This window comes from Brienomyrus brachyistius, chromosome 14 (assembly GCF_023856365.1).
Source record: "Brienomyrus brachyistius isolate T26 chromosome 14, BBRACH_0.4, whole genome shotgun sequence".
Taxonomy (NCBI): Eukaryota; Metazoa; Chordata; class Actinopteri; order Osteoglossiformes; family Mormyridae; genus Brienomyrus; species Brienomyrus brachyistius.
Window position 1 is genome coordinate 2,469,425 of NC_064546.1, and position 15,864 is coordinate 2,485,288.

Here is a 15,864-nt window from a genome sequence, read left to right on the forward strand (position 1 = left end):
CCTTCTGCTACTAATGTTATAGTAATTAGAAATATTTCTCTGATCAAAACGTAGCAGCTTTAAACGGATATGAAATTAGCTTAAACACTGGTATTCAGTACACTTCATGCTGCTTTTCGATTAGAAAATATCAGCTCATTGCCTCGTTTCAACAGAGGTGAGAGAGTGCTTATTGAAATCTATGACATTAGCTACAAAAGGCATCTCTAAAACTGGCATATTTAAAACTGCATCCTTTCCAGCCCTATGCGGCCCCTCGTTAAGAAGATGGATGGGATGATTATGCAAAACTGATTGGGTTGCAAGATTAAAATCGGGTTTTATAGATGGCGTCATGAATGAAATTACGGCTTTTATATTGTGCTACATGCTTCTGAATAAATAGGGACAATTGGATGGTTTCTGGGTAAAGCCGTAGCCTCAAAATACTATTAAAATTCAAAACTATAATTGCAATGAACTCACAACTTCTCCTTAATGACCAGAATAACCAGTCCCGCCCTCGGAGTACGCGCTCCCGCCAGCAATGCGCATGCCCGTCGGCAACGTCAGTCAAATAGGCGAACGCGCAGTTGAAGAATGAGCTGTAGAAAACGCGGCTTCGTGCTTTGCTGAAAGTGAGGGAAAAAACGAAGCATATTGCGTTCAAAACAGATTTTAATGGACGAATTTGGTGAGTTGTATTTCTGGGAATATGTTATGATCTGTTTATTAGTTCTGTATTTTGGCTGGGCTGAATGAAAATGCACATATGTAGAAACTAGGTAGTAGATATCGCGCGCGGTGTGAAGGTTGTGTGGGAATGGCGTGGGTAGGCCCAGGCTTCAAGCGCAGCTCGCTAAGCGATTAAATATTTCGATTTACCTCGGTTCTGAACCTTCCCGTAAATGATACGTATTTAAAAATTTCTAATAAAGTTTTTTTAGGATTTTTTTTTTATGACATGGGTGAGTTTTGTGTCAACCACCCGAGTAATTTATCGCTTGCTGAACAGCGCTAGCTTGCTGCCTAGCTAACTTCCTTATCTATACGGTCGTCAGGAGCGTATGTGCTAAAACGACCCCAATAAAAACAGCATATCCATGTAGCGATTTCTTTTATAAATCAGTTTAGTTTTATTGGTAATAGTATATTGATACAAAGCAAAGTTACAGGAACTAGCGAATGTATAAGCTGCCAGTATATTGACCTGCTTGCCCTGATTCTAATAGATTGTTGGTGTATGTTTTATAACCGACCTATAATCTAAGACAGCGCTAGTCCACTAATTGGTGCGATGGCTTTACAATTTCCAGTTGCAATGTAATCTAGTATGTAGGGCTATAGTCTGATTTCAGTAACTGGCCAAAGGGCGAAGGGCCACAGGCTAATTGCTAGCTAACCAAAATAAACCCATCGGACGCTAGCAGGCAGTCGTGCTGCGCATTTTTCACATTGCGTAGCTTTCCTCTGTAGTTTGCTTTCTCAGCGTTTGAGAATCGTAGGTAGAAACGTAGTTACCGTACAGCAAGGCTAGTGATGTAGGCCTGATATTTTAAACCCCGTTTAAGTCCATTTGGATTTTTTTGCCGTTGCCGCAGAGTAAGTAAATAGGACGTAAGGTGTGAACGTGTTTAAATGCTTTGGTTTACATCACGATTACTGTTGATACTTTAAAAGCTGACTCATTGGTGAATGTCGCAAGCCGAAGTGGCTTTGCAACTGTAATCAGGTGTATCTACAGGCAAAAGTGTACATGTTTTTCTGATCAGTTCTCGTTTCAGTTAATAACAAATTAACACCATTAGGTAACTGTTTCTAGCTGTGGTGTTTGAGTGAATGGAATAACCATGTCTCCTCCCCCCCCAACCAACAGATCAGTCTTATACAGAACAGCCCATGACTGGTATGCTTGAGTCTGATCCTGTTGGGGGCTGCACCCTGACAGGCACAGAAGTTGCAGAGAATGGCTGCCAGCTTGCAACCCCCCCTATTTCAGCCCAAGGACAGGACCCCACCCAGAATGTTGGGCCTTCCTCGGACAACATTCCTGAATCGTTGGGTGATTTGCCACCAGCCCCAACAGAACAGGATCCATCTGCTACACCAATGGCTGAACAGTCAGAGTCTGCACCACAGGAGTTCCCCCAGCAGCCAGAGTCATCTGAACAGGGCAGTCCAACCAACATGGAGCTGGAGGACACGTCGAAGGATGCCGGGGAAGTGGAGGCGGATCTGTCCAGTGCCGAGGTGCCGTTTCCTGCAGAGTTTGAGAAGTACTCAAAAGTAGTGGAAGAAAACCCTGAAGACTTCACAGGTTGGACTTACCTACTGCAGTACGTGGAGCAAGAGGTGAGAGTTCAGCCTAAACACGACAAATTCCATAAATGCTCTATATGCTTGACAGACAGTTTTACACTTGTGATCTTTCAGAATCATGTTGGAGCTGCTCGGATGGCTTTCGACTCTTTCTTTGCCCGCTATCCATACTGCTATGGCTACTGGAAAAAGTATGCCGATCTTGAGAAGAAAGCTGGAAATGTAAAGACGGCAGAGGAGGTAAATAGAGGTTTTGGGGGAGGGTACCCATCTTCTAACAGTCCACTTGAGCAGCTTGATGAATTGGCCAATCGCAACTGTCATTTTTTTTAAAGAAAGCTTAAGTCTGTTTAACATAAGACTAATAAACTGCTGTCGTGGTGCCTGAAATGTGTTATTGCTTAATTCTTACAAATTAAAAAACTATCAATATTTATCTAGGTTTGCTTCTTATTTGTCAGTAGGCCTCCAAACCAAATGAATCAAGTATTTGAGACATCTCACATATAATTTTCAATAGTCTTCGTGAAGTGCTTTGGAAACTTCTGTGTTTTCTAGGTGATGCAATCATCTCTATGCTTATGTCTGTTTCCTGGAATTAGTTTATGAATATTAGACAGCCCAGTAGTGATATCTAGATCATTTTTGGAGATTTTCTTGTCTAACTTATCAGTATAAAATACTTTTGCTTATACCCTCCTTTATCAGCACGTTTTGGCATGGTGGTGTGGAAATTGCCTTTGTAGTGGTCTGCTGTGTATTTGGTCAGGCACTGAAAGAGTTGCTGCAGTGGTTCTGTACTGCCAAATAAAGCATTATCCTCAGCCGGATTTGAAAGCAGGACCCTGAAATCCAACCCAGTAAATGGTTATGCCTTTTCAGCCCAAATTTGTGTTTGTGGTTACATAACATCTTGCCCATCAGTTAAGGTTGCACGGCACATAAGTCCAGTGTTGGCTGTCCACTGGAGGTTTGGGTGGCAACCGTGACCTCTTACAAACTCGCACTTCTTGCTTCAGGTTTACCGCCAGGGCCTCCAGGCCATCCCCCTCAGCGTGGACTTGTGGTTGCACTATATCACCTTCCTGAGGGAGACGGCCGAACCAAACGACCCTCAGGCAGAGGCGACGATACGATCGTGAGTAGCCCCACTCGCTCTGTTTTAGCGTAGATAGCTTTTTAAATAGTTTGCTCAGTTGCAGTTCTTTCTCATCTTATGCTCCTTAACAGAGGGATTAATTCATTCCTCTATAAATTTATGGGCTTTCTGTGCAACAGTAAACATCTGTGTTTTAAAATGAAACTGATAAGATTTGTGCTGAATAATGATTTTGAAGTGTGACTTACTTGATGTTGTACTCCATCCATCAGTGCGTACGAGCACGCGGTGTTGGCTGCAGGCACCGACTTCCGTTCCGACCGCCTCTGGGAGGCCTACATCAACTGGGAGACGGAGTTGGGGAACCTGGCCAATGTCACCGCTGTCTACGACCGAGTCCTGGGCATCCCAACGCAGCTCTACAGCCACCACTTCCAGAGGTGAAGCAGCCGGCGCCTGGCAGGCCTGCACAAACTTCTCGAGCCTTTGCTTTACTTGCCTCTTTGAAGGAGTGTGCAAAGCTACCTTTAATCCCTTCAGCATCCCTGACGTACATGCCCTACATTGGGTCCAAGTGCAAGTAAAGGGCCACTTGGTGATGAAGACCCAAGCCTGGAACTGGAGAGCCACAACCCACCTTGTTTCTGAATGCGAACATCGGTCATTGATCTCCACCTCAGGTTTCGGGAAATCTGCCTTACAGTACTTCTGATGGGTTCTCGACGGCACCGCGTTTTGTTGCAGCCATTTGATGTGGACGCCTACTGTGCCGTAGGTTCCGAGACCACGTCCAGAACAACCTGCCCAAGCATTTCCTGCCTCTGGAGGAGTTCGTGCGCTTGAGAAAGGAACTGGCTGCGACGAATGGACACGGCGAAGGAGAGGCACCACCTGAAGATAGCGAGCTTCCGCCTGGCACCGAGGACCTTGCTGACCCTGCCAAGGTACTTTGTGATTTTTGCTTGTAGGTGCTCATGTAAACAGTACATGCAAAGCAGCGTCTGAGTTTGTGGCTGTGGGCTTGAATGATTTGAGAAACGGGTATTTTGATTTGACTGACTCTGGGTGAATTCATTGTTTCAGTTGGTCACAGAGATTGAGAACATGCGACACAGGGTGATGGAGTCCCGCCAGGAAATGTTCAATCACAATGAGCACGAAGTCAGTAAGCGCTGGGCCTTTGAAGATGGGGTAAGTTGAAATGTCCCCAGCCTCACGTTGACTGCTTTTTAAAGGTTGATCCAGATTTACCCAAAGGCCTCTCTACAAAAAAAACTCTCGCTTTTTGGTATAATTGCAGATTTTTACTTTGCATTTTCGTCTTTTGCTTTCTAGATCAAGAGGCCGTACTTCCATGTGAAACCCTTGGAGAAGACTCAGCTGAACAACTGGAGAGAGTATCTGGACTTTGAGATCGAGAACGGGTCCCTGGAGCGTGTGGTGGTGCTGTTTGAGCGATGTCTGGTGGCCTGTGCCCTCTACGAGGACCTGTGGATTAAGGTAATCAGGAACCTTTCCCCCCTGTCAGCGCCTTGACGAATTTCAACTCCTCAGTAACTTTCTGCGCAGTTTAATTGTAATGTTGATATGTGACTGTATCTGTTGTATTAGGGGATGGCCTGCTTGCCACCAGATTTGACTGCTGCATTTGCCAACTGCGTTGCATCTCTTCGTCCTACCTTACAGAAACTAATCTTTATGGTTCGATGAAGGTGCTGATGGGTTTAAAAGAATTTTAAATGTTCTGTCAATGTATTCTCGTGCGGGGACTGGGAGCGGAAGTGTATTCATGTATTATATTTTGCCTTTTATCTCTCTGATCTCCCTACCCCATCCCTTCTTAAAGTATGCAAAGTACATGGAAAACCACAGCATCGAAGGCGTGCGCAATGTTTTCAAGAGAGCCTGCATGATCCACCTGCCGAAGAAGCCGACCATTCACCTGCTGTGGGGCGCGTTCGAGGAGCAGCAGGGTAAGTGTGAGCATTTGACAGTTTGTACCCCCTGGTACTGCAAGCAGTTTTACTATAAGGGTTCGCTAGCATTATTCGTTAACCCTCCGGGGTCGTCAGCGATGTGTATTTCAGGTCATAACTCGCTGAAATCTTATTGTGAAGACATAGAAAAAACGCTGACCAAATCCATGATGTCTTATTTTCAAATCATCCGTTGTCGGAAGTATTAAAGTTTTTAAAATTAGGTTAAATCGGCAAAAAAGTAAATGTCACCTTACTTTGTTTTACCTGCATCAGGGGTGTGTAGCACCGCCCTCACCTGAAGATCGCTATTCCCATTCTAAATAGCTGGGTTAGTGTGTGTTGAAATCGCATTCCCATGGTGATTTGATGAACACAACGGTGAAATGCGATCCAGATACATCTCCGACGCTATAAATGGGGGGTGTGTGGCCAGGTGTGAATGGCTCATGCATACACATGAAAGTTGCTACATAATCAATGAAAGGAGCCAGAAATAGTGACTTGAGTTTGGTTTAAAAAAAAAAAAAAAAACCTAGCAATGTTGCAACTACACCATTTAGTCATCTTCGTGTAGCCTAGAGTTTGGTGATCAGATATCTGGGATCAAAACTTCCAACATTCCTTGCTATGTGTTTTTATATTCCTGCAAGTGTTCCAAACTGCGTTTTGCAATGTTTATACTTTGACATCAAATTACAAACTTCACATAAATCTGGCATATTTACAAAGTACACTAAGATTAAGATGAGTTTCATGCCAAAACAAATATATAAGAAATAAATTTGCCGTGAATTAAGTTTGATATTGAATGAAATGTGTGACCATGCCCCAGTCAGTGAAAGTGTGTTCCCTACCCCTAGACCCCAGAGGATTAAGTGGTAGGGGTGTAACGATTCTCTAGATCCAGAGTTCAGCTCAGACTTTTTTTTTTTTGTGGTGGGGGGTGGGTTGTGTGTTCATCAAACAATTTTTAGAACACTAGAGGCCTATTATTCCTATAGCTTTTACCACAGGTGTGATTACTGGATCAAGATTGGACGAAAATAGTCATGTGGGATGCAGTTGTAATGCAATAAAAGGGGCGTGAATGTGCCTTAACATTAAATAGAATAATTTGATTTTGTAACATACATTTGTAACGTTACAATTAGTTTTGTAGTATTGGTCATAGTGAGAGCCGAACAGTATGCACCTCTAGTGATCACAGTGGGTTGGGTTGAGGGGTGATGTCACAGTTCCATCTTCTGGAACTGACATGAGATTGTGAATGCATCACGGTTTATGCAGATTGCTTGCCTAATTCATTTGATTGCATTTCATTTGGAGTGTACAGATGTCTTTGGCTACTTGCTTGTGCATGACATGGTGAGGCTTGGATCAGGTGCTCTGCATTTCCTCCTCCTTACCCCTGTTGTTCCATGCTTTAGGCAACATAGAGGAGGCACGTGGTATCCTGAAGACTGTGGAAGAGGCAGTGCCTGGACTGGCCATGGTGAGGTTGCGTCGGGTCAGCTTGGAGCGTCGCCATGGAAACCTGGAGGGTGCAGAGGCGCTGCTGCGGGATGCAATTGAGAATGCAAAGAATGCCAGCGAGTCCTCCTTCTATTCTATCAAGCTGGCGCGACACCTTTTCAAGGTGCAGAAAAGCTTGCAGAAGGCCAGGAAAGTACTGCTCGAGGCTATTGAGAAGGATAAGGTGAGGCTGACCCCATTCCCTCAAATCAGTAATGAGAAGAGCCCCTTCCATTATTTTGTGAGTATGGATTGTAAAGTGTTCTATGGATGGAATAACCGTTGCAGGAATTCCTGGCCTAGAAGCAGGGCCAGTGTGTCAAGCTATACTAAATACAGACCTGGAGGAATGGGAACTGTGCAGCACAACCAGCAAGCATTTTTTTCTCTCCCAGTAACTGTTTACAGGCATTACCATTTCTGGTGACTGTTTTTGTATAGCTGTCACACCAAAGCTCACTGGCAGTGCTTGAGACTTGGTGGGTGGCAGTGAATTTGCAGTGAAATGTGATTGATCGCCCTTGCTTGTTCAATAACGATGCTTTGCCCCTTCCATACCCACAGGGTTCAAAATCTCTACGCCTGACTACGCTTTTGTATCTGTATCTAGAAAGATCAAAACTGATAACTGAATCGTATTTACTGGTTGAAACGCTTTCAGATGAGCCCCAGGCTTTACCTGAATCTTCTTGAGCTGGAGTACAGTGGGGATGTGCGGCAGAGTGAGGAGGACATTCTGGCCTGCTTTGACAGAGCTCTAAGCAGCCCCATGCACCTTGAGTCCCGCCTCACCTTCTCTCAGCGCAAAGTGGAATTCCTTGAGGACTTCGGCAGTGACGTTAACACGTGTGTATTTACCTGTCCTGCCCCTTGTGTGTGGCACCTTCTTTACCAGTTGGCTAAATGCTCCTTTTAATACCCCGTCTTTAATTCAAACTGCAGGCTTGTGGCTGCTTATGAGGAACATCAGAAGCTCCAGAAAGAACAGGAATCTTCAAAGAGGAAGGCTGAGAATGGGTAAGGTTGCTTTCAGATTACATTATAAAGCCTTGCTGAATTGCTGAAGGGGTTTCACTGACAAACAGCAGTAATGTAAAATGAATTTGTCAACCAGGATCTACTAGTTAAACATGTTGTACTCTGCAGCTCGCAGGAGCCGGACCTTAAGAAACAGCGCATGGATGACCACAGCATGAACCCGGGTCACATGATGCCTGACATGCAGGCCAATCATTCAGCCTACAATTACAACTGGTACCAGGTTAGTCCTGAACACTGTGGTGACAGCTTGGGTTTGATCTTTGTCAGTATTTGTGTATGCAGACAGCACGTACTTCTTTCAGTGTTGTTGACTGTTAATCTGTGCCCTTAAAATGCCTCATTTTTCTTTCCTAGCAATACAACTACCAGAACCCTTGGGGTTATGGACAGTACTACCCTCCCCCTCCCACCTGATCAGAAGATGCTGGGAGATGAAAATGTTTAATTTTTACCCCGTCCTACAACGCAGCTTCCTCTTCCTGTTGGTGACATTTGCCCTCTGACAAACACCCCCCCCCCCCCCCGCTTTTTTTTTTTCTTTATTATAAAGATCATTTGGCTTTGCTGCTGAGACAGCGGTGTGTTGGATAGCTGTGGCAAGCATAGACCATAAATTGTGGGTTTTTCTCCCTCCATGTTTTGACAGTCATTTAAGATGGGGTCCTTTTTAATTTCTGATTAGTTTTGATGTTTCAATTTGTAAAAAACTAATAAAATGAACCTTTCCTTCATTTGCTGCCTTTTGATCTGAATTTAAGCCACGGATGTGTCTGGTAAAACATGTTTCTGAAGTAGATGGGCTTTTCTGGTTTTAAGGTCTCTCAATCTTCAGTTTGGATCTTCTGGGTGTGTAAGACCAGTAAAAGGCTCTGATTAGCATTTTGACATTCAGCTAATGGCTCATCCGATAACCCAAGTTGATAAACGGGGGAAACGGGAAAATGATCATCACCCAGTTCAACCTTGGCTTTGTCAGCGTGGAGCCCTTCTTTGGCAAGAAGGACTCTAATGCTAAATCATAGTCCTCCTGTCTGGCTCTCCCCTATGCTTGGGTGATGGCTTAGTCCAGTTACCTTCCCTCGCCCATCTTAAGCTAAAATAATCATGTGATTATGATCAGTCTGTATACTGAAAATGGTTTTAACCAAATGGAGATGACCAGAGTGTGAGTGTGTCTTTCACTTAAAGGCTGCTGTTAGAGGAAGTAGGTAACACCGAATGTACTTCTGTTGGAACAGAAGAAAGGAAATGATTATTCCATATGTGAATATAGACAAGGAAGTGGTTCTATGATGGTAATTATTGTTGGATTTAATCGATTTAACAAAGTCAATGAGGGTTATTAACCATGTGTTCACACTGTCTTGACAGTGAGGCTGGCAAATAACATGCATTGATGCTTTTTTTTATGCCATAAGTGATCTTGTCGTCAACGCCCAGATTTATCTTAACAGTATTCAAGAAAATACGGGAAGATAATGCAAGCTTTTTTGTTGTAGAAGTAAGGTTTTAATTGACTGAAAATATGGACAAAATTTTAAAAATAAATTGGTCACTTAATTTTTACATATGTAAATTGTGACAAGAGAATGTGTAAAACAAAATGTGTTAACAGTTCAATTGGCTGTTTCACCATTTCTGTCTTTCGATGCAAACATACTGTATGAACACATGGGTTCACGAAAAATTGAAAATACTGTAGTTGGAAAACTGGAAATTAATCAGCCCTTTTGGAAACCCCCTCCCCTCAGCATTTTGTAGCTGGTGAAATACTGGCCAGGTACCAGTATGGGTCCACAAACTGAGGGTTGGGTTTCCCTACTATAAAGGGAGCTCCTATTCCTAAGTGATGAGAATATATGAAGTGTCCAAATAGATGCCCCTCCAGCGGATAAAAGGTGATGTGTTGCCTTTCCAAATAGGTATATTGAGGTGCATTCTGGCTGCATTTCTGGTAGAAAAAAAAACGAATGTTGTGAGAACACGTGTATGATTGGGGGGGCTCTATAAAAAGAGAAATACATGCCCTTTTTTACCTTTGCCCCTGCCCTTCAAACGCGTACGTCGGCCATTGATACGTGCCAGATCTGCTGGTGAGTACAGTATGTGTTTTTGAATATATCAAGATGGCGAGAAATCCAATATGGCGGATGTTAATGCTAAAGGGTGATTTCGAATATAGATGATCCAAGGATTAAGGGGGAAAAAGATCACAACCCTAGGGAAAACGGTTCAAGTTATACGCATAAACGTACCTTAAAATTTCGCCTGATGGTGGCGTCATAGATGGATGGATTGAACCCAGATGTCTGTCTACGTTACACGTGTATTCGAGTGCTTTCTCTTGCCAGTAAACCTTACATATTGTAATGCGATGTCGAAACTGGTGTCTGATATGAATAACAATTGGTTTGCTAAAAAAAATATCAGTTAGTGACAATGACGAAGTGGAACTGACTATCATTCAGAGCTGAGGAGCATACTTACACGGACATTTTGGCAATATATAAGCCTTTTGACTCGTAGTTAAAACGATGCTGATTGGACATTCATTTTGCTGACGTGGACTATAACACACAATTATTTGCTTTTGACTTGCTTTTGAGTTAATTGTTTTGGATGAGATGTTCTTTTGCAGCTAATCCATTGTGTTGTACTATTATACATAAACTGTCAGACATGATCTTATAGTCATGAGAACCTTAAATACGTTTCATGAAACGTGCCTAAGCAATCGAGTAAAACTACAAATACGTTAACCGGAGGTTTCCTCGATCTGCCATCTAGTGGATAAAATGTGAATTTCGGGTTGCTCTGTCTACGAGACCGAGTAAAAAAATCCTCAAATCGGATTGGATGCTGATTATGAACTTTACCCTTGTGGACGTAACCAAACAGCGCGACATTTGATAGAGAATGGAGAATCGTTAAATGGAATATTTTTGCAGTCTGTTGGAATTTGAAGTTAAAGTAAACCTTTACTTACCTTCATCTCAAGGTACCAATCGATTTAAAAAAGTAAAACGTATAGTTGCCTTTCGTTGTTTTACTATAAACTGCCGGTTATAACTGTTAGCTAGTTACCAGTCTGTCGATTTGTATTGAAAATGTCGGTGAGCAATAAAAAAAGAACATAGTAGAATGAGTAGTGGAAATCAGAGAACTTTGTTCCAAACATGGGGGACTTCACTTTCAAAAAGGACTTTAAAAAGCGATGGTGGGAACCAAGCCCCAGGGCGAAGAAAAGCAAGCGCGAGCACTGGCTCGGGGAAACAGCACAGGACGGCAAATCCCACATCTGTCACTCACAGCAGTTCACTTTGGGGCGAAATTGGGCACGACGTGAGAAGTGCAGAGGTGGCAGGACAACAGCAACAAGAAGAAGAGGACGACGAACTGATGTTGATAGCGGTTTACGAAGCGGAGAAGGCTTTGCAGGATGCTGCCTACACTATAGAAGATGGCAATGTAAAAGTGGCTTTGCCAAATGGCACGTCCTTGGACGATCTCCCAGGCTTCGACAGTTCGTCAGCCGAAGTGTGGGTATATCCCACCAACTACCCAATCAGAGAATACCAGCTGAAGATATCGGAGGCAGCCTTGTTCCAGAACACCATGGTGTGTTTGCCCACTGGCTTAGGAAAGACCTTCATTGCCGCCGTGGTAATGTACAACTTCTATCGGTGGTATCCGTCAGGGAAAATCGTCTTCATGGCTCCCACGAAACCCCTGGTTGCGCAGCAGATCGAGGCATGCTATAAGGTGATGGGGATTCCACAGGGCCACATGGCGGAGTTAACAGGTAGGCACGACTTGTATGACAAGTGTCTCAGACACGGATATAGATTTTAAGGACCTAAAATACTGATAATAATTTTGTACAGTTAACATCTTAAACAGTCCACAGTTGTTTTAGTTACAGAGCTTATGAAGTCTGTCCATCACCCCTTCGTCAATCCACTACATTTTCGTAATCTGGTCGTGGTTGCTAGAAGCCTGGAACCTATCCCAGGCATATAGAACCAGGCTGGGGTGCCGAAACCATTACAGGACACATACATATACGAGATTTGCTCCCCCCCCCCCCCCCAGGCAGCACGCAAGCTAGCAGCAGGAGGGAGCTGTGGAGGGCACGCCGGGTATTTTTCCTGACCCCCCAGGTGATGGTGAATGACCTGTCGCGAGAAACCTGTCCTGCCACTCAGGTCAAGTGTTTGGTCATTGATGAGGCCCACAAGGCTCTGGGGAACCACGCCTACTGTCAGGTACACGAGCACCCCCTGCTGAATTATTATTACTGCTGCTGTTATTTATAATATTACTGTGCAAAAAGTTATATGAATAGGGCTTTTTCACTTGGAGTAGCAGCAGTGGACTGCACAATAATCAATGGGTTGCACTGTTACCTCACACCTCCCAGATTGGGGGTTCGAGTGTTCCTGTGTGGATTTCTTTTCGTCTTTTTGGGTACTATGCCAATATTTAAATGCTAATTGGTATCACTAAATTACCCATAGTGTATGATTGTGTGCATATGTGCCTTGCAAAGGACTGATTATCCTGGCCTTGACCATAAGCAGTGCAATGCGGGGGCTGGATTAGCAGCTGTGCGGTGTGTCTGCAGGGGCTGCTGTCTTAGAGCTCTGTGTTACTGACTGTAGTTTTACATGTTTCCTGCAGGTGGTGAGAGAGCTGATGAACCAGACTCAGCAGTTTCGTATCCTGGCCCTTAGTGCCACTCCAGGGGGAGACATCAAGGTGTGCAATGTGTCAGAGCAGAGAAGAGCAGCCCCCCTCCCCCCGCAGTCCCCCTATTGAGCGCCGAACCTCTTTGTCGCCCCTTACAGGCGGTGCAACAGGTCATCTCCAACCTCTTGATCTCTCACATCGAGCTGCGTTCTGAGGAGAGTCCTGACATCCAAGCCCACTCGCACCAGCGCAGTGTGCAGAAGATCGTCGTTCCCCTCGGAGACTTGCTCTCAGGCTACCAGGCTCGTTATCTGCAGGTAGGCACTTGACACTCTGTTGACACTCTTGCTGTAAAAGCCAGGATCACTGTTTACTTTCCTCATAGAATGAATTACTACGACGAACAGATCATTTCATTGGATATGAGTAAAATTGAGCCACTTTTAGTTATTAAATGCTCTACTGCCACCTTCTGGTATGGATACGAGTTACGTGTGGTGATTTGTTTTAAAAGTATATGCACCCTATATTGGCCAAGTCTAAGCTAATTAGTACAGTGTGTTTGATTTTTATTTAAAGAGAATGAACCCGATGTCTTCCTGGTCAGGCACTTCTGTCCGGGAATAGATGGGGGTGGAGGGGTGTTTAGGGGCCCTCCCGTCTAACTTAAAATTTTTATGGATTGGTGATATTCGTTCATTTCCTGCACAACCTATTCCATTGGTCATGTGGGGCATATAGAGACCCCACCCTGGCTCAGTAACTGAGCTTCATTGGGGTCTGGCTGTAAACAGAGCAGGATCCACACCCCCTCCCCCTTGCCGCTGTCAGATCCCCACCTGCCCCTACATGTTCTGACATCCCCCAGGGAGGGGGCAGATGGCCTGACCTCTCTTGTGGGTCACCAGTGCCCTCTTTTGGGCTTAAAAATAGCTTATGTTCTCACCTGCTGCATCATCTGGGATCTCAGGGGGTGCTGGGGGGTGTTCCCACCAAGGAGCCCCTCGTGGGCTGTTTGCAGGGGGTTTCGGCATTGCTGCACCTACAGGGGACTCTCTAGGGCCGTAGTGGTGCACAAAACGCACGCTTGGTACAAACCATGGTTCTGGGTTCACGATTCGGTGCAGTTTTAGTATAGTAAAGAAAAAAATTCAAATTCAAAAAAATGTTTTCAAATGATTATTAAAACTGCAAACAAACACAGAACAGTTGCAATCCAAAGGCAATGTAACTGTTCATGTGTCTAAAACAAAGCCTAAGAGGCCTTATTTGCACATTGTAAAAATAAATATACAAAATAAATTTTAAACAATCAAATATAACACTTATAATGTTCTCTACTACAGTGAAATCCACTTATAACGGACTTCAAGGGACCTTGCAAAACAGTCCGTTATATCCAGAGTTGCCGTATGCCCAGAACACAACGACAGCACACCATTTACTCATGCCACACCCCAGCAGACACACTTGTGGTATAGATTATTATACTGTACATGTAGTAATCCAACTTTACCTGACCTGATGCGTGGATATTAATAATCCCCATTACGTATCTGCGCTGGATATCGCCGGAACATGCTTTTTCTGCATGTTCTTAAAGGTGCACGGCCGTGACCAGCGGACCTCGTTCATTATAGACGATATTCCGTTACAAACGAGTCCGCTATAACGGGATTATACTGTATTGCATATAGCTGCATATCTGTAGCGATAAACGCAACTATAGCCATAGTTATTTTTTTTGTGCCCGTTCTGAATTTCCTGGCAAAAGCAACTTAAATGCCATGAGAAGAGTAACGTGCAGGGGTTGTTCCTGCCTTGCTCTTGTCATAAACACACTCGGATGCTCAGATGATGTCGCCTCCAATGAATTAGCATGCTGAATGTGTTTCCAGCGATATATCCGACAGACAGTCTTTGTCTAATCAACTACTCTTCCTCTGATGTCGGTGTAATTTATTGGGAAATGGAAATGTTCCCAAATGGCAATTATGACTGACTGTAACCAGCATTTGCCGTAAGCAACTCAGTCACAATTAGCATGTTTCTGTGTCGAACCTCTACTTGTGAATTTAGGTTCCACCTACCTCAATAAATGTTTTAATTTGTTTGTGTGTGTGCGCCGAGCCGAGAATGATGTACTAGATGGCACACAACGAATATGTGTACCCCTGCAGCCTTTTTGAAGCGTGTGATTAGGGTGTGTCCGTGTGCTGGGGTTGTGCCATGGGGCAGATCCTACACAGATGGCCTGTATGAATACTCACAGAGAACTGTGATAAGCTGGTTTTAGTTTTTTTTTTTATCATTTATTATTATTTCTATCATACACAGCCGACTGCTCTTAATCTTGTAATATTAAAAGAATTGAGGATAGGTTGGTGGTGGAAATTTTGTGTAAATTTTTTTTTGAAGCTCGCATAAAACTGTCTGTCCCAAAAGATTGTTGTCGCAGGATAGATTTTGCACTTTATTTACCTTGTAGGAAATTAAATGAACATTTAAGGAAGCGATCAAGGAATCCACAGCGGCTGACATTTGTGCACTGCGACAAACTTTGTACAACAACACTTTTACCGAACATCAGGAGGGAAGCTAAAAATGAGAGCGATCCAGCGTCAGACGTCCGTGCGCTTCTGAATCTCCGCTGTGGGGCTACCTGATCCGTACTCTTACTTAGGGACACGGCTGTTACACCCCCTCCCAGGAAATAATAAACAACACAGTGTTACGCCTTCCTTGCACTTTCAGTGTCCTAAGCTTGAACCCACTGGGTGGGGCATCAGCCTCTCTCTCCGGATGCGGTTGTGGCCCCGCTGTTCCTGTAGCCGTCTCCTCATAAGACGACTTTTACCCTCCCTCACATGTCACTGAGCCTCTTGTAGCTGGACTGGGACAGCAGCCTCACAGCTTTATCTCAGTGGGGTGTTTCCCTTATTATTATTATTATTATTATTATTATTATTATTATTACTACTACTACTACTACTTGCAATCCCAACCTCATGCTTGATCATACTATTCCTGGTCTGAAGCAAGTCAAACAGCAGTTTGCATCCTGATGGTAACTGTCCAAGTCAAAACTAAATTCTAATATTTCTGTCTAGGAACAGGGTGAGAAAATTTGGATAATTAATGCTTCATTCCCCTGTTTACTGTTACGTCCCGGAAGCTTCTTGGGGTTGCGATTTAAGAATGAGTGTGTCGTCTGCTTAAGGTGCTGTCATGTAATATTCTGTTGTT

The 15,864-nt window shown here is 44.0% G+C and overlaps 2 protein-coding genes across 6 annotated transcripts in view; both read left to right on the forward strand.

Annotated features, from left to right (window-relative positions):
• The first annotated feature begins 546 nt into the window (after positions 1-546).
• LOC125708078 (pre-mRNA-processing factor 39-like) lies at positions 547-8,660 on the forward strand. 3 transcript variants are annotated; one of them, XM_048975594.1, is made up of 14 exons: positions 547-673; positions 1,856-2,331; positions 2,413-2,538; positions 3,318-3,436; positions 3,670-3,837; positions 4,173-4,341; positions 4,481-4,588; positions 4,733-4,897; positions 5,244-5,370; positions 6,804-7,072; positions 7,550-7,734; positions 7,831-7,905; positions 8,035-8,149; positions 8,284-8,660. In XM_048975594.1, the coding sequence occupies exons 1-14, from the start codon at positions 661-663 to the stop codon at positions 8,341-8,343; spliced, it is 2,175 nt and encodes a 724-aa protein (XP_048831551.1). In that variant the 5' UTR covers positions 547-660; the 3' UTR covers positions 8,344-8,660. The 3 variants fall into 3 exon arrangements, with proteins under 3 accessions (XP_048831551.1, XP_048831553.1, XP_048831552.1); XM_048975595.1 differs by having other exon boundaries at positions 553-673; positions 1,928-2,331; XM_048975596.1 differs by lacking the exons at positions 7,831-7,905; positions 8,035-8,149; positions 8,284-8,660 and having other exon boundaries at positions 6,804-7,740.
• Positions 8,661-9,875: 1,215 nt separating this feature from the next.
• The window catches only part of fancm (FA complementation group M), a 42,303-nt gene continuing 36,314 nt past the window's right edge, over positions 9,876-15,864 (forward strand). For all 3 annotated transcript variants that reach the window (XM_048975591.1, XM_048975593.1, XM_048975592.1), the window contains exons 1-4: positions 9,876-11,731; positions 12,022-12,194; positions 12,610-12,687; positions 12,777-12,935. In XM_048975591.1, coding sequence (XP_048831548.1) covers positions 11,071-11,731; positions 12,022-12,194; positions 12,610-12,687; positions 12,777-12,935 — 1,071 coding nt within the window. In that variant the 5' untranslated portion in view covers positions 9,876-11,070. The remainder of the gene's footprint in view (positions 11,732-12,021; positions 12,195-12,609; positions 12,688-12,776; positions 12,936-15,864) is intronic.

Coding starts and splice junctions, on each gene's coding strand:
- LOC125708078 (XM_048975594.1), top strand. Junction 3,437..3,669: donor GCAGAGGCGACGATACGATC/GTGAGTAGCCCC, acceptor TCCATCCATCAG/TGCGTACGAGCACGCGGTGT. Junction 8,150..8,283: donor ACAATTACAACTGGTACCAG/GTTAGTCCTGAA, acceptor TTTCTTTCCTAG/CAATACAACTACCAGAACCC.